At 40.0% G+C, this 18,316-nt stretch overlaps 1 protein-coding gene across 17 annotated transcripts in view; it reads right to left on the bottom strand.

The window, feature by feature from the left end:
• The window catches only part of LOC134346664 (uncharacterized), a 29,034-nt gene that overhangs the window by 10,272 nt on the left and 446 nt on the right, over positions 1–18,316 (bottom strand). For 3 of the 17 annotated variants that reach the window (XM_063048162.1, XM_063048169.1, XM_063048185.1), the window contains exons 2-4: positions 12,524–12,591; positions 10,624–10,819; positions 8,533–8,613 (exon numbers count right to left, since the gene is read on the bottom strand). In XM_063048162.1, the coding sequence (XP_062904232.1) occupies positions 8,533–8,613; positions 10,624–10,819; positions 12,524–12,567 (321 nt within the window). In that variant the 5' untranslated portion in view covers positions 12,568–12,591. Of the gene's footprint in view, positions 1–59; positions 257–1,756; positions 1,816–8,532; positions 8,614–10,623; positions 10,820–12,523; positions 12,592–12,684; positions 12,748–17,575; positions 17,648–18,316 lie in introns of those variants that run through there. The other 14 variants (XM_063048204.1, XM_063048223.1, XR_010017999.1 and 11 more) reach the window with 12 other exon arrangements.

An 18,316-nucleotide genomic window follows, 5' to 3' on the forward strand; every position in this document is an offset into this window, starting at 1 on the left:
ATGTTAAGCAAAGGCAGAAATGTATGACTTGAGATTATGTAACACCTCAGTGAATCAAGTTTCACTTGTCTGCTAGTTCTTACTTACGTCTGGGTTAATGTTGTATGATGAATCATATTCTGTCTTCCAGCGATAAGTATCGGGTTCCCCATATACATCTTTAGGAATTCTTTTAGGTGTCTCACTTGATAGTTGCAAATTACTGTAAGGGCTAACTTTACAATTTAATTCTTCAATTTTTCTTGCATAATCTTCACTATAATGTTTATTAAACAAACAGTAATTAATGAACAAATTTTGTCCTAATAATTTAAGTATTAGTACATTTCTGAATAACTTGTTCATTTATTTAACGATAATCACAGGGCAATTTACAATGACCAATTAACCTACCTGGTACAGCTTTGGACTGTGGGAGGAAACCTGAGTACCCAAGGAAAACCCATGTATTCCACGGGGAGGACGTACAGAGACTCCTAACAGTGCCAGAATTGTACCCCGAACTCCAGAAGACCCCCAGCTGTAATCGTGTCTCACTAACCACTATGCCACCATGCAGCCCATTATATTTTCCAATTGTTTTTAAGGCTTCAGGATTCAATTATTGCAAACCTAAACATAATTATCAGGCTTTGAATAGAAGGTATGTTCAAAATCAAAATATGATTTTGAATCTGCTGCAAATGACAACTATGATGTTGTATTTGTTAAATCTCATCTGCTGATATCAGTGGTAACACTGGCAGATATTCACCAGAGATGTATACGTTAATCTTCTCAATTAGTGCTGACATTTCTTCATCAGAAATATAAAGAACCTATTCCAGAATAATGAAAATTTTCCAGATGAAATATGCAACTGAACCAAAATCTCTTACTTGGACATGGAAGAACATGTGGCAAGGTTTGAAAGAAATGGAGTACTCTACAATGTAAATTCTAATAAATATTTCACCTATTCTCATTATGTGCAGTATATAATACAAACTCAAACCACACAAATAAAAGTAACTGCAATTCAGTTAATGAATTCAGGTGATAAATCCTTCAACATAAACATCTGGAACTGTGTCTGAATTGAGAGAACTATTCCCAGTATGTTCCCAAATGCCCCGGTGGCATCCATGGGATTTCCTGTCCCACCAATAGTTCAGATTCTCCCAGAGGAAATTAGAGTAATTTACCACCAAAATAAATAGTGGTAATCATTGACGTTGACCTTAAACCCCATAAGGGCCGGTAGTACCAGAGCAGACACAAAGAAACATTCATTACTACTCACATTTGGGTGCAAAATCAGTGCTCCTCCATGCTGAATATGGATGGATAGCAAAGGCACTTGATGTACTCTGGGTATGGGACTCCAATGTTTATTGACAAGGGATATTTTAAAAGTCAATCCTGGAATGTGAGCTAAGCTTGAGGAGTCACGTATAATTTTTTTTAAGAAATTCCTTTCTCTCTCTCTCTCACACCTTATTAATTCTCCCCTACGCACCTGTCCCCCTTACTGCCAAGAACACTTCCACCGCCAAATATTACTCTTCCAGTAGTTTAGGTAGTTCCTTTGGAACTCATCAAAATCCTGTTCCCACCCATCAAGTAACTGTTGCTTCCTGTCAAGTTTGACTGGAAGATTAATAAAATTCCTGGAATCAAATAGTTTATTACTCATTTCAGTGCTCACCAGAGGTCTATTAGTTAAAGCTTCAAACACATTTTAAATTCTACAAAAAGTGGCATCAATGCAGCCTACCTGACAGTAATTTTACCTCCACAAAGTTCAATGGTCCCTAGGGGTGGCACTATAGGAGTCTGTAGAAAGGAAGTTTCAACAAAGGTTCTTCTAATGCTATTGAAATTGCCCAAATCACTCACTCTATTGTACTTCAGTACTTTCCAAAGCCACCTTCATACCTTTATAAATGTTCTTTAATCTCAAGATCATTAATCAGTGTTTATGTTTTAAATATGTGATGTTCTCATTCATTTAAAAGCTCCTTAAATGCATCAACAATTATAGCAATACACAACAGAATGCTGGAGGAGCTCAGCAGGTCAGGCAGCATCCATGGAAGTGAACAAACTGTCAATATTTCAGGCTGAGACCCTTCTTCAGGGCTGGAAAGGAAGATGCCAGAATGAAGAGGAGTGGGGAGGGGAAGGAGGACAGTTCCAAGCCTCCCCCCAACTCTTCCTCCACTATATTGGTGCTGCTTCATCCCTCATGCTGAGCTCATTAATTTAATTACTTTTGCCACCAACTTCCAACCTGCCCTTAAATTCACTTGGTCCATTTCTGACACCTCCTTTCCCTATCTCAATCTCTCTGAATCCATCTCTAGAGACAAACTGTCAATCGACATATCATAACCCTACCGACTACCACAGCTTTCTTGACTATACCTCTTCCACCCTATTTCCTGTAAAAATGTTATTCCCTTTTCTCAGTTCCTTCCTCTCTACCACTTCTGTTCCAGGATGAGGTTTTCTTTTCCAGGACATCAGGGATGTCCTTCTCCAAAGAACAGGGTTTCCCTTTCTCCACCACTGATGCTGCCTTCACCCACATCTCCTACATTTCCTGAATATCTACACTCACACCATCTTTCTAGTGATAGAGTTCCTCTTGGCCTTACCTACCATCCCATGAGCCTCCACATCCAAAACATCATCCTCTGCAACTTCTGCCCTCTCCAAAGGGATCCTACTACCAAGCACATCTCTACCTACCCCTGCCTTCTCTGGTTTCCACAGGGATTGCTCCTTCCATGATTCCTTTATCCATTCGTTCCTCAACACTAATCTCCCTCCTGGCATTTATTCCCGCAAGCAGCCAAAGTGTTAAACCAGCCCATTCACCTCCTCCCTCACCTCCAATCAGGGTCCAAAACAGTCCTTCCAGGTGAGGCAACACTTCACCTGAAAAATCTGCTGGGGTCATCTATTGTGTCTGCTGCTGTCGATGCGGCCTCCTCTATATTGGTGAGATCCATCGTAAATTGGGGGACCGTTTCATGAACAACTATGCTCCATCTGCCAAAAGTGGAACTTCCCCGGTGGCCAAAAATTTTAATTCCGATTTTCATTCCCATTCCAACCTGCCGATCCATGGCCGTCTCTTGGGCTATGATCACCTTATATCCCATCTGGGTAGCCCCCACTGAAGGCATGGATATCAATTTCTCCTTCTCATAAAAATAAATTTCCCTTGCCCTCTGCTCTTCTCCCATTCCCCACTCTGGCCCTCATTCCCCTCTTCTCAACTGCCTATCACCTCCCCAATGCCCTTCCTCCTATGATCCACTCTCTTCTCCTATTAGATTCCCTCTTCTCCAGCCCTTTATCTTTCCCACCCACCAGACTTCACCTGTCACCTTCTACTATCCTTCCCCTCCCCCCACCATTTTATTCTAGCATCTTCTCCTTCCTTTCAAGTCCTGAAGAAGAGTCTCGGCCTGAAATATTGCTTGTTCATTTCCATAGATGCTGCCTGATCTGCTGAGTTCCTCCAGCATTTTGTGTGTTGCTTTGGATTTCCAGCATCTGCAGAATCTCGTGTGTTTAACATAAAAATTAGTTTAAAAAAAAGCTTTATTGTTCCATGTATGTCGACATATACAGTGAGATGCATCCGTTGCATCAAATCTAATCAGCAAGCATTGTGCTGGGCAGTCTGCAAGTGTCCCCATGCTTCCAGTGCCAACATGCCATCCCCACAAATCCCTACATTTTGAAGTACGTTAGGGGTATTAGTAAATCTAATAACTGCACTGTCTTGATGCTGAATGGGGCAGAGGAGCCACAATGGTGCTTAACAGTGACTCCTTTGAGCTCATCTATGGAAACTACCTCTTTTTCCTTTTCAAGGTGGATGGGGTTCTGTTAGAGACCCCAACCTGGAGTTACACACTGTTCTCGGTTCTTTGCAGTGTTGGGACCCACTCCCGGGACTTACGACCGGCTGCTTTCCAAAATCCCAAGGACGCAGCCTAGAAGATGAGGGCACCTTCAGGGTTCTGAGGCTTCGTGGCCCCGTGGACAAGCTGATTGTATGCTGGTACCACTAATTGAAGCATTGCAGGAGAAAACAAAACATTGGGACAGTGGCTCTGTACCCGGCAAATCTCCCTCTCTCGTTGGTTGGGGAGAGTTTGTAGCTGATTCTTGAGTCGAAGAACTCGGAGAAAAGAAACGTTGTGATAGACTTTATCACTGCAAATCAACAAGTTGTTTTATTATGCCTCCCCTCTTGCTGTGGAAGGGGGACACCTCCCTTTCCCTTTATTAGGGAGCGAAAGCACCTGTTGTAAGTCAAATTCTCAGGTGGACGATTAGTTTTTGTTGTTCTGCAGATCACGATCTTTATTGGGGGCTTTGCAATTGCTTGCTTGGTGAGTGGAGGGTGCTGATGCTTTTTGCTGATGTGGGGGTAAGGAAGTTGTTGCTTTGCTGCTGCTTGTGCAAGGGTATGGGGGGGCTTTGAGATTCTGATGGTTTTACTGTCACTCATTCTTTGGGGCACTCTTCTGTTTTCATGGATGTCTGCAAAGAACCAGAACTTCAGGCTGTATATTGCATACTCTGATATTAAATGGAACTAATGGACTGTATATCTAAGATAACACCTAATCATAAATATAAAAAATACTTGGATACAACACAAAACACGGAATGATTTTTTTAACGTCAAGCAAACAATAGAATAAACTGTTGAAACCATGTTTGCCATCAGTCAATCCCACTTCAGATTCACTCCAGTGCATATTTGTTGATTTATCTGAGATGCAAACTTGGCTCCAAACACTCTTAGGTGGGATATAACAAATTCCTTCAAACTATTCCAGTGGGGGAGAAATCTGGAAGTCATCCATCACGGCCCAGCCAATATTTATCTCTCAACGAAAATAACTGAGAACAGATTTCTGGCTGCAAATCGGCAGCTGTATTTCCAAAGTTGTGTTTAAAAAGTGTTTCATTGGGTGCAAAACACTGTAGGACAATCTAATAGTGAAGTGAAATTTGAGGCATAAATGCAGAGTTAAAGTAGTCCACTAAACTTGATAAACAATACCTGGAGATCTGGCACTAAGTTTTTGCAGACCAATTGAAAAGAAGGCAGAATAGCTTTTGGGGTCATCAAAAAGATATATCGCCACTACCCCACAGCACTCCCCTTGGTGGCAAAACCTAATTAAAAGTGCAGGAGTAAAAATATATTTACAACTTCCTGCATCTGCAATTTTATTTTAAGTTTTATTTTCACTGAATATGCAGGGGCATGCATGCTCAAGATAGGAATAGGAAAACAGGAAAATGCAGCTTAGTGCTAGAACTAAATGCCTACCAAAACAGATCCAACATCAAGGAAGGTAGAGGAAGACACTTAAAATAGCAGAGGAGCAGAGTCTGCTGTAATCAAAGATTTTCACAACATGCCACAGAGCCTACCCTGATAGAAACAGATATTTAGAGATAGATCAAAGCTGATGGTATCAAAGGAAGACTTAGAAAAGGGTGTATGAATGAAGATGGTTCAGGCAACATTCTTTCAATTCATCCTAGATAGGGTGGATGTGGAGTGAATGTCTTGTATAGTAGGGGAGTCTAGGACCAAAGAGCACAGTCTCAGAATCGAGGGATGTCCATTTAGACAAAGATGAAGAGAAATTTGTTTAACCAGAAGGTGGTGAATCTGTGGAATTCATTGCCACAGTTGGCTGTGGAGGCCAATTCACTTGGTATACAGAGGTTGATGGTTCTTGATTACACAGAGTGTCAAAGGTTATAGGAGACTGCAGGAGAATGGAGTCAAGAGTGATAATAAATCTGCCATGATAGACTGGTGGAACAGACTCGATGAACCAAATGGCATAATTCCGTTCCTATGTCGTATGGTCTTATCCCTTGCCATCATCTTGATTAGTAAGGGCTATCTTACTTGGCAAATACAGCAATCCCAGGAAGATCTAGGCTTCAAAATAAATTGCTTGAAATGATGAAACAGCAGGGCTGACTGTATTCTTTCGCCACCATTACCAACCTTTTCCACATACCTTCTTTCACTTCCTGACACCAAACTATGATAGTATTTAAGTAATAGGTGGGAATATTGGTACATGGTCTACATATGAATCCACTGCCAAAATGGAATGTCGACAGAGAGATTAAGTCAGTGAGAGAATAAATGACTTAAGGAAAACTGTGGGACTGTTCTATGACAGAAGAAGTTTAGAGTGCTTAGAGTTAAGAAGAATCTGATGTGAAGTTTTTATTGTACTTAATCCTCTGAGTAAATTGCAAGATCAGTGGCAGTGCCTCTTTCAGAAGTCGACTTGTTAAGTCCAGGTCTTTCCCAGAAATGCTGCCCAAGCTCACTAGCTCAAATGAATGAAAATGTTCTATAAGTATCTTCTGTCTACCCACTCAGGAGACATTAATTACTACATATCAGAAGGAGAAGTTCAGATCTAAAATCAAATGGACAAAATGGAAATGATCCTATCCTGACCCCAGTGCTAATGCTGGGACTTCCCTAGTTATCCAACGATAGCTTAAGCCTATGTCAGCCATGGCATCTTCTATTCTATCCTGTTTCCCCTGGCTCCAGCTGCCCTTGTGCTACTCCAGTGACTCACAGAGTCAAGCTGGGTAGTGCAAATTTCCACAGGATTCCCAGTTGGAAAGCTGGGAAATCTGCCCGAGAGGCTGCACGCTACTACTACATTTTAACTCACTGCTCCACAGAGCAGGGCAGGTGAATCGCTTAGTTACTTATCCAGCACAGCACACTTTCAGTGCACACTAGTTTCTCCCACTGTAGGAAACAATCACTCCACATCCATTCTTTCTAGGCCTTTTAATATTCGATGGGCTTCAAAGCGATCCTCCCATATTCTTCTAAACTCCAGCAAATAGAGGCTCTGAGCCATCAAACGCTCCTCATATGTTAACACTTTCATTCCTGGGATCATTCTCCTGAATCTCCTCTACACCCTCTCCAATGCCAGCACATCTTTTTCTTAGATAAGGGGCCCAAAACTGTTCACAATACTCCAAGTGTGGTTTGACCAATGCCTTATAAATTCTCAGCATTATATCCTTGCTTTTGTATTCAAAATGAATGCTAACACTATATTTGCCTTCCTTACCACAGACTTAACCCTGCACAAGGACTCCCAAGACACTTAGCATCTCTGATTTTTGAATTTTCTCCCCATTTAGAAAATAGTTCACACCTTTATTCCTGCTACCAAAGTGCATGACCATACACTTCCCTATAGTATATTCCATCTGCCACTTTGTCCATTCTCCCAATCTAAGTCCTTATGCAGACACCTTGTTTCCTCAACACTACTACCCCTCCATCTATCTTTGTATTGTCCACAAATTTAGCCACAAAGACATCAACTACTTAATTAAAGCCCACATCCCTTGAATGAATTAAAAACAAGGGAATAAAGGGTTATATGATTAGTGCAGGAAACTGGTGCTGAATTAACAGTTAAGTTCAAGTTCAAGTTTAGTGGTCATTCAACCATACATGAATGAGCCAAACAAAACAGTATTCTTCTAGGGCCAAGGTACAAAACAATACCAACAGTCACACACAGCACAGGGCACACTTAGCACATAAAGGATAGTAGTTCGATACAGTCACACAGAAAATATGTAGTCCAAGTCCCTGCGTCCATCAATGTTTCAGCAGTCTACAGTTGAACACAGTATAGTTTGTCTTCTGCTGAATGAACAGTAGAGGGCAGCACTGATGCCATCAGCATGAATGCATGCCTTACTGACTCTAAGCCCCGCTCTTGGATGGTTGCAAACAGGCAGCAGCGTGGCTTGATGCCTAGTCCTCACTACAACTAAGGCCACGCAGCTCCCTCGCCATCAGTGACACCAGTGAACCAGACTTGCAGCATTCCACATTACCAATGTCCAACAGGGTCTTGCGATCACAAGAAAAATGACTAAGATGATCACTCACTGTTAGACTGCACACCTTCTTCGCACACAAACTCCGGCACCTCTCTGTTGCAGGTAGCAACATGGTCGGCACCAAGTCCAGCTCCTGCAGTTTCTCCACCAAAAAGCAACTCACTGATGGGGTAGACCTGCAGCACTTCACATTCTTAATGTCCAGCAGGGTCTTGTGATTGTAAAAATACATTTAAAAAAGACAATAACACCTTTGTTTGTCCCCACAGAAGCCACTGCATCCAAGTGTGCCGCCATCTTACCAGAAGACCAGATTAGCCATGATCTTACAGAATGGAAAATTAGACACGGTAGGGGTGGGGGGAATGGCTTACTCTTACATCTGTTTCCTATGTTCTTAATGAGGGAGACTAATCCAAAATGCAGCAAGAGCTGGACAATATTAAGATGGACAGAATAGTAATTCATCCTAATATGAAAGTTCAGTTTTGTAGACAAAATTATGTGATCTACGTTTGCCTATTTCTCAAATAACTGACATGTTTTTCATTGTTATTGCATTTTGAACATACATATTAGTCTTCTACTTACAGCTGGACTATGCTGGCACCCAATGCACGTTGCTTTTTCTTGTTTTTGTTCTTCTTCCGTTTTCCAATTAAAAGTAATACCCTGCAACATACATATGAAATAATATTAATCATCCAAAGAGTTGGTATATGTCCAATTAGTGCTTCTAGTTCAGCTCTCTACATACAATTAGCAGTACCAGGGTGTGAGGCAGGGGGAATGGGAGCTAAAATGGTGCAATCCACTGGATTTGTAATATGCTGTAAAATAAAAAAAAATTAAATTAATTTACTGCTATCACACAACAAGCATCTTTGAGGTATAGATCTAGAAAATTGATTCTTGAATTTTTACACTGTGGAGGCTATAATCCGGAGCAAAGAATAGTCTTGATATGGGGGTTCGATCTGAAAGGTCGACCATCCTTCTACTTCCACAAATACCTCCTACGTTCCTCCAGCAGTTTTCCTTTCTGGTAAATTTTTTAAATTAGTTGTACCACAATAGGCAGGTGAATTCAGGCTCTTTCCTTAGGGACACAGAAAAATCAAACACAATCAATTCATTGTCCATGTACACCATTCAATAGAGACATTTTTTTTAAAGCAGCCAGAATATTCAATCATGGTCTATCCAAATATTTTTGTTTTACGTACATCTAGAAACAGGTTCCTACATTTTATGTGCAATTTTAATCACCTTTTTAAATTTAGCATTACAACTATTTATGTGCTGTTATCTCAATGTGCTGCTTAGTTTCTCAAGTCCCAGCTCTTGTTTAGACATAGTGAACAGAATTTTCCAAATTATTGTCCCGTCCCCGCAAAACTCTTTATGTCTTCTTATATTCTGTTATCAGCATTAACAGCTTAACCACTGAACTTGATCCTTGATGCAAATTTTAACTCTATTCCTCCAACTGCTGAACGCATAGAGTGTAACACACTTGTAAAGAAAATCCCTTCATTTCAGATTATTTGTTAATGAATCTTCCTATTTAATGATTCATCTGGTAGTAAACTGTCCTTTATCCAAAACAAATCATTCTCAGCAGATGTCCCTTTTTGGACTCCAATGATCATCTATTGATGGCATATGTAAATACTAGTAGGAGGAGCTGATTTTATAATAAACAATAAATTGGCTTTGTTCCTGTTTATTCTATAAATATTCATGTAATTAAAACTGGACTGAATTTTAAGTACACCAATTTACATTTAAATTCTGTGCAAAAATTATTAATATAATCATTATAATGGCAACCATCACACTGCTTAGAAAAGCAGCCCAAATGAATATCTAGTCACGTAATTGCAAGAAAAAATGTATAGCTAATCATACACCTTGTGTGTAGAGAATAGTTAATTGAATTCGGAGCCTCCATTGGTCCGGGTCATCTATGAATAGCTGTCTACGTGATGCCCAAGCCGCTACGCACGCCAGAGCAGTATGATATGGAGAGTAGGCTGTTGTCCATACAGCAGGCCCACCTTCTCCACATAGCTGAAGAATTCAAAGGAATGGCAGAGACCAATACGGTTTGGCACTAGTAGTGTTGCAGGATTTGCCAGTCAGCATTGAACTCAACATGGGACTGCCTTTGGGACTCCAGCTCCAGATTTTTCTTCAAAGTTTACTCACGAAGCCTGACGAAGGGTTCCAGCCCGAAACGTTGACTGATTGTTTCCACAGATGCTGTCCGACCTGCTGAGTTCCTCTAGCGTGTTGTGAGTGTTACTCACGAAGCCTTCCCCAGGAGTGGGTATAGCAGCAAGACAGCGAAGGTTTGAGATCAGAGTTTTCCTTCTCCTAACTGAGCTGCCAACTGTAACCGATGAGCCCATCTGCCCAAAGCAACTGGTTTTAAAGCACTACTAACCCGCCGTTTCCCCTTCTTCTGTCAATGTAAACAGTTCCATTGGACTTAGGAGCTAAGCTACATGTGAATACCAGGAGCTGGACATGGTTGTCAGAGGCTATTTGAGATGCTCGCCATTGGGAGCTTTTAATAGGTAGTGGGAGCTTATCCCCACTACCTCACCTGGCTATAACAATCTTAAAGAACCTTAAATTCAGTGCATTATTCTCACTTAAAAAGTGCACTTCACTTACATCCCTTGGATCGTGATATGTGTTGTAGTCCCCATGATATGTAGTCATCCAACGATTGATGTCTGGTCTGCCATATGCATCTAATGGAACCAGCTTTTGAGGTCCAGCTGATGTTGAGACACAGCATAAATTGGATGGAGTATTTGAGTGCACTTCAAAGTTATTCAATTGTTCTGTAGTTCCCATACATTGCCCTCTGTAATAATTATTAATACTGTATATCAGATAGCATGCAGACATGGTCAACACTCCCCATCCCCAACATGGATTCATCTGGCCATCCCATCCCTTCATTTGGTTCTACCAATCACTAAACCAGCTTGCACCTCACCCCTCTCTTTCACTTCTATATACTGGCTATCTTCCCTCTACATTCCCGGTACTGAAGCTGCTTGACCAACTGAATTATTCCAGCAGTTTATTTTTTACTGCTGGTGTGTCTGACCAATACGTGGCATCACATATGCTTGCAATGATGTCCCACAGTCAGCATTGCAGTTTTGAATGCATGACTGTCACAAAATACCAGGGCTACAAACCACTGAAATTCTCAATCAGGCACAAATTATAGGGTCTTGGTTATGATTTCAATATTTTGATCACAATATCTAACAACTCACACTCACACTCCAATGGTAAAAATACTTCTAGCATCATTTTCCCTTTGTTACATTACTGTTTTCAACTTCCTTGTTACAACATCACTTCCTCAGTGATAATTCTGCATCCTTCTGTTAGGTCATGGAGCTGGGGCTTGATAAAGGCACCAGATCATGTACAGAGAGTGACCAAACACTCGGAAGATCATTGTGTTCCTTCCTTTCCCAAGTTTCCCTTCCCCTTCGTAGCGTTACTTTATGCAGTTAGTCAATGGGGGATGTATCCGTTCATCAGTTTTGGAATGGTTTTGGAACTTGTGTCTGTAACATGACACTCAGGACTTCCAAACTCTTTTGTGCAAGGGCTATTTTGTGATTTTATTTTGCAATAAAAAAATGAAAAAAAGTTCCAGTGTATATGATGAATAATCTCTTATCGGGCTTCCTGCCAGGTACAGGTATTGATTTTAACTGATGTTTCCAAAGGTGGCAGAGTTTGCATCAAAACGTCAGTTAAAATTGATACTTGCACTTGGCTGAAAGCCCGACAAGAGTTTACTCACTAATATGTTTTTAGCGCACCTAAATGGCTCCAGTTCTACTTCTAGCCAGTCTTACGCCAAATGTTTTGTTACACAGATAAACCAATTGACCTATTCACAAAAAGATATTGTCAGAAAGTATTGCATTGAAGAAATGCACCCAGTGGCTACTTTATTAGATACATCTGTATACCTGCTCGTTAAAGCAAATATCTAAGCAGTCAATTATATGGCAGCAACTCAATGCATAAAGGAATGCAGACATGGTCAAGAGGTTCAGTTGTTGTTCAGAACAAACATCAGAATGGGGAAGAAGTGTGATCTAAGTGACTTTAGCCATGGAGTGATTGCTGGTACCAGTCGGTGATTTGGGTATCTCAAAAACTGCTGATCTCCTGGGATTTTCACGCACAACTTCTCTAGAGTTTACAGAGATTGGTGTAAAACACTAAAAACATCCAGTTCTGTGGGTGAAAATGTCTTATTAATGAGAGAGGCAGAGAATGGCCAGACTGGTTCAAACAGATGGGAAGGTGGAAGTAACTTAAATAACCACCGTGTAACAACAGTTGCAGGTGGAAGAGCATCTCTGAATGCACAACACATTGAACCTTGAAGTGGATATGCTACAGCAGCAGAAGACCATGAACATACACACTCAGTAGCCACTTTATTTGGTACAGGTTGTACCTAATAAAATGTATATCTTTCCAGAATCCCAAAAATCTATTGAAATTACATTAAGTTCTTCGTACTTACCCCGCAGTATACACGTTTGCAATTGAGGGACAGGAAAAATCCATCTTTTCTATTGTCACGTTAGCAGACTAGGTGGAAAATCAGAAAAGTACTTTTACTCGCAGATGATTGGATATATTAGTTTTTGTACAGCTGATATTTAACTATTTTGTCAAACTTACAAAATAACCAAGTCTTTGCTGTCTGTTCTCTATCTGATGTCATTCTAAATACACACTGACAAGCTGAAATTGAAAATTGCAATATTAATAAATATAAAACATTTACTTAAATTTATTTGTTACACCTTAATGATAGAAATAATCAATACAGTTGAGATGAAGAACAGTATAGCAAAGAATAAAGGCAAATGCCACTGATCAATTGAACAAGATATCGCTATTGTTGAAGTAACTTTTAATTCTTCACTTTCACTTCATACAATTCTCACATCTGGTTTCGTATATGTACAATATTGTTCCTGAACCTTCAAATGAACAAAACGAAATCAGACTACAAATGTGTAAAGTAGAAACACGAAGTTGAACCATTTTTATCCAATAACCAAAAAAATTCAGTTGCCAAATATAAAGATGAATTCTAATTATTGAGTGAATTAGGTATCTTACTCATAATGTTAAATCCTAAGATGAATTAAGTTACTTATAACATATTTTACCTCAACAAAATTATAGATTTTGCCTGTTAGTGGTAACCTTCAATTTTCTACCAAAGGATACTTCTGTATAACTGGGTGATACAATAAAGCTATTGTGACATCAGTCTAGCAAAAGAACATTACAACTGGTGACAGGAGAGGGAAGTATTTTAAAAATAGTAAGCACAAGAGGTTCTGCAGACACTGGAAATCTTGAACAACACACACAAAATGCTGGAGGAACTCAGCAAACCAGGCAGCATCTATGGAGGGGAATAATCAGTCAATGTTTTTGATCAAGACCCTTCATCAGGACAGGAAGTATTTAACATTAGTTAATAAAATGTAGGAGTAATTAAAGTCAAAACTAACTTAATGAAAAGATTTTTTTAAAGAAGAGAACCAATATAGCTATTTCACAATAAAGTTGCATTTAGCAGGTACAATATCTTGTTGCTGTGTACATGCTAAAATATAAACTTTTCTGGAAGCAAGCCTTTTTAATTCATGCAATGCATTCATTTGAAAATAAGCTCGATCACAGAAAAAGAAACTGCCTATTCTTAGTTGATTCTTACCAATGCCAAATCATCATGACAGAACACACTCAGAACTGTTGTTAACTGTTTGAGTAATCCTTCAAACTATGTGGGGTTAGAGAACAAACGGGCCAACCAAAATTCTGTAGACTCTGCAATGATTCCTGCAGATCAGAGGGTATTAAATGTGCTCAGCCATTTAATAAAGGAGTGAGAACTAATCGAGTAACTATCAAACCATTAGCTTAACATCACTGAATAAAAATAAAAATTGCAGCTGCTGGAAAATTAAAATAAAAACAGAAATATTAAAAACACTGAGCAGGTTAGGCAGCATTTCATAGCACAGCACAGAAACAGGTCCAGCTAATCCATGCCAACTAGGATGCCCCATTCAACCTAATCACATTTGCTAGTATTTGGCCCATAACCTTCTAACCTTTTTCAATCCATGTACCTGTCCAACTGTATGCTAGAAGTTGCTAAAGCAGCTGATTCCACATAAATACCATCCTTTGCGTAGAATTCCTATTAAATCTTTCCCCTTTCACCTTAAACTTATGCCCTTTAGTTCTTGATTCTCCAACCCTTTGAAAAAGGCAGAGCGCATTCATCCTATCTTTGACCCTCAGATTTTCTATACATCTACAAGATCACCTCTCAGTCTCCATGAGGCCCTCCGTTGGTCAGGGACAACGGCCGTCCCATCCTGGTTGCCTACGCGATATACAGGCCAGCACAGTGCAATATGGGGAGCAAGCTGTTGTCCATGCAGCAAGCTCTCCCCCTCCATGAAGCTGATGAATCCAAACAAATGGCAGAGACCGATACAGTTTGGCACCAGCGATGTCACAGGAGTTGCCAGTCAGGTCAAACTCAATGTAGGGACTGCATTAGAGACTCCAGCTCTGGATGTTTCCTTGGGGTTTTCTCCCAAAACTTCTTCCATGACTGAGTATAGCGACAAGGGAGCAGAGCCTTCAGATCAGAGATGTTCTTCTCCTAGGTGAACTGCCAACCACAGCTGACAAGACCCAGCTGCCTGAAGCAACTGGTTTTCAGGCACCTTTGCCACTTTTCCTGTCAGTAGGAACGGTTCTGCCGGTCTTAGTAGCTAAAGCACACGTGAAGGCCAGGAGCTCGACTTGGTTTGCAGAGGCGATTTGAGACGCACAATTTTGGGACCACTTAATAGGTGGTAGGAGTTTATTCCCATGACCTACCTGCTCCTGCCTACAGCAGCCATTCCAATCTTAAGGAACGTCATTCTCCCATACTTTAAGTAATAAAGCCCCAGGCTCTCCAATCTCTCCCTAACTCAGCCCCTCAAGACCTGCAACTTCTATACTCAATACACTGGCATATGAAAGGCTGCAGGCCAAAGCCTTCTTCACCCTGCTGTCTACTTGTGACTCTACTTTCAGTGGGCAACGTACCTATACTCCAAGGTCTCCGTGTTCAACAACACTCCCCAGGGCCCTGCTGTTCACTGTGAAAGTCACCCCTGAATTTGACTTACCAAAATGCCGCACCTCATGCTATTCTGAATTAAACTCCATTTACCTGGCTGATTAAAATTCCCCTTAATTTTTAATAACCTTCTTCATTGTCTACTATATCACCTATTTTAGTGATACCTACAAACTGAGTGCTATAGCACCTATTTTAGGATCATCTGCAACCTTACTAACCATGACTCATACACTCTTATCCAAATTGTAGATGTAAATGACCACAATGGGCCCAGCACTAAGCCCTGAGGCACAGTACTAGTCACAGGTCTCCAATCCGAGAAACAATCTTCCACCATCACCCTCTGCTTTTTACCATCAAGCCCATTGTGTACTCAGTTGTCTCTCTGGACACAATGTGATCTGACCTTCCAGAGCATGTGAAAACCTACCATGTGAAACCTTCTCAATGCCCTTACTGAAGTACGTATAAACATGTGTACTGCACTCAACCTTCATCCCCTTTTTTGATCACATCATTAAAAACTCAGTTCAGTTCAGAAGACATGATCTTTCATGCCACGTTGATCTTTCCAGATGTATATACACTGAGTGTATGTCGTGATGTAGCCCATCCACTTCAAGGTTAGAGGTGTTGTCTATTTAGAGATGCTCTTTTGTACACCACTGTTGTAGCCTGTGGTTATCTGAGTTACTGTCACCTTCCTGTCAGCTTGAATCATTCTGGACATTCTCCCCTGACCTCTCATTAACAAGGCAATTTCACACACAGAACTGCAGCTCACTTTTGCTTTTTTTTAATTTTCACACCATTCTCTGTAAACTCTGAACTGCTGTGCATGCAAAACCCAGGAGATTAGCTTGTGACATACTCAAACTACCCATTTGGCACCAACACTCATTTCATTTCACAGTTAAAGTCACTTAGGTCACATTTCTTCCTCATAGACAGTAAAGTGAAAAAGTCTCAGGCACCCTAGATTTTTTACATGGTTTCAGACAGGATGGAGTCCACAAGCCCTGATCTCAACATCATCGAGGCTGTCTGGGATTGCCCAAAGAGACAGAAGCAAGTGAGACAGCCAAAGCCTGCAGAAGAGCTGTAGAAAGTTCTCCAAGATGCTTGGAGCACCCTACCAAATGATTTTTTTATAAAACTGCATGACAGTGTACCTAAGAAAATTGATGCGGTTTTAAAGGCAAAGTGTCGTCACACGAAATATTGATTTGAATTAGTTTTTTACTGTTTACTGCTCCTTATAGTAATTTTTAGTACAAAGAAACTTAATTTTGAATATTTTGAAAGCATCATCACTTTACAGATTCTTTTCACATGTGCTTAAGACTTTTGTACAGTACTGTATTTAAATAAATACACGGTAGATTCCAGTTAATTGGGACATTGTACATTTTTGCCCAATTAAGTGGCTGTCCCAATTAGCTGAAATTTTATGGAAATAGTTAAAGGGATATAAGAAAGGCAAATTACCATTTAACTGAGAAACAAATTACGTATTTAAATGAAATACAGAGCAAATTAGAACACTACCAAAACTACTACAGTATGATAAAACTGTGCATAAATTCCTAATAGTTATCAATGGAGGAATTAATCCAGTGTACCCTTCTGTGTTCTTTTGATTGACTATAAATGAGGAAAATCAGCAGACACCTAGTACAGATAATCGACTGCCTCAAACAATGCTTTTGACAATTGCATCCTCCAAATCTTCATTTTCATTCAAATCTTCAAGACAGTTGTCGATACCTTCAAATTCTTCATAGTTCCTAACTTGTTAATTAATGAAATCATTTCATTTTTTACTCCCAGTTGTTTCTGGCATTTTTGAGCCTGAATATTTAAAACAACAATGATCAAAACAGTTCTGAATTGTATCAGAGATTATTACTCACTGACTACAAGTGAAAAATGCACTGCTTTTTGAAGACAGACACAAGTGACACTATTTGAAAACTGTTTTAAGCACGGTGTAGTGTCTAATGGCCACGTGATTTGTACAAGGACATCCCATTAGAACAGAGGTAATGAAGAATTTCTTTAGCCAGAGAGTAGGGAACCTGTGGAACTCATTTCCATGGTTGGCTGTGGAGGCCAAGTCATTGGGTATATTTAAAATGGAGGTTAATATGTTCTTGATTAGTAAGGGCATCATAGGTTGCAGGAATGGTACAGCAGACTCAATAGCCAATGGGCCTAATTCTGCTCCTATACCTTATGGTCATGTGTGTGTGTGTGTGTGTGTGTGTGTGTGTGTATTTTATAATTTATAGTTTATTTTATATATTTCACTTATTGCAACAGCAAATTTCACAACATATATCAGTAATAATAAATCTGACTCTGATTCCGACATTGTACATTGTACAGCTTGGGGCTCCTTACCTAGAAAAGGATGTTTGCCATGGAAGCTGCAATGACGTTTTGTTAGGCTAGTTCCTGGAGATATCGGGTTTACTATGCCAGAAGAGATTGAGAAGAATGAACGGTGATGTCATTGAAATTCATAAAAAAATTATTCCATGCTGGATAGGGAAGATGCAGGAAGAATGTTTCCCCAGTAATACAATCTTGGTAAGATGAGAGCTGGGACTTTTAGGACTTAATTCAAAGTATGGTGAATCTTTGGAATTCTCCATCCCAAAGGGCTCTGACAATTCAGCCGTTGAGTTCAGTATTACAGTAATTTATTATTTTTAATTGGAGATGATTGCTCCGCTATTGATTGATTGCATATCCTTAGGTTATGGTGGTTGCTAGTGCACGCAATTCACTTCACTGTATGTACATGTGATCACTAAATAATTCTGAATCTACATTTTGGAAATTGCCGGAATCAAATGATACAGGGATAGTGCAGTAGAGATAGCTGAGATAGAAAAAGAGCTTGATGAATCGCAAAGCAAGCTCAGTAGACCAGATTCATAGTTTCACTTAATTCTGATAATTTGAAAATTGCCCCTCAGTTCCAGATGAGAAAATAATCTTACTCATACCTACCTACCCATTCCAATGTTATTTTACCTCTGTGTGCACTCAATTCATCCAATATAATTTTGGATGTTAGTCACCAAATCTAGTTCTAAACGCTGTCTACGTAAGTTTCTTAAATTTTTCTTTGCATGT

This window comes from Mobula hypostoma, chromosome 1 (assembly GCF_963921235.1).
Source record: "Mobula hypostoma chromosome 1, sMobHyp1.1, whole genome shotgun sequence".
Taxonomy (NCBI): Eukaryota; Metazoa; Chordata; class Chondrichthyes; order Myliobatiformes; family Myliobatidae; genus Mobula; species Mobula hypostoma.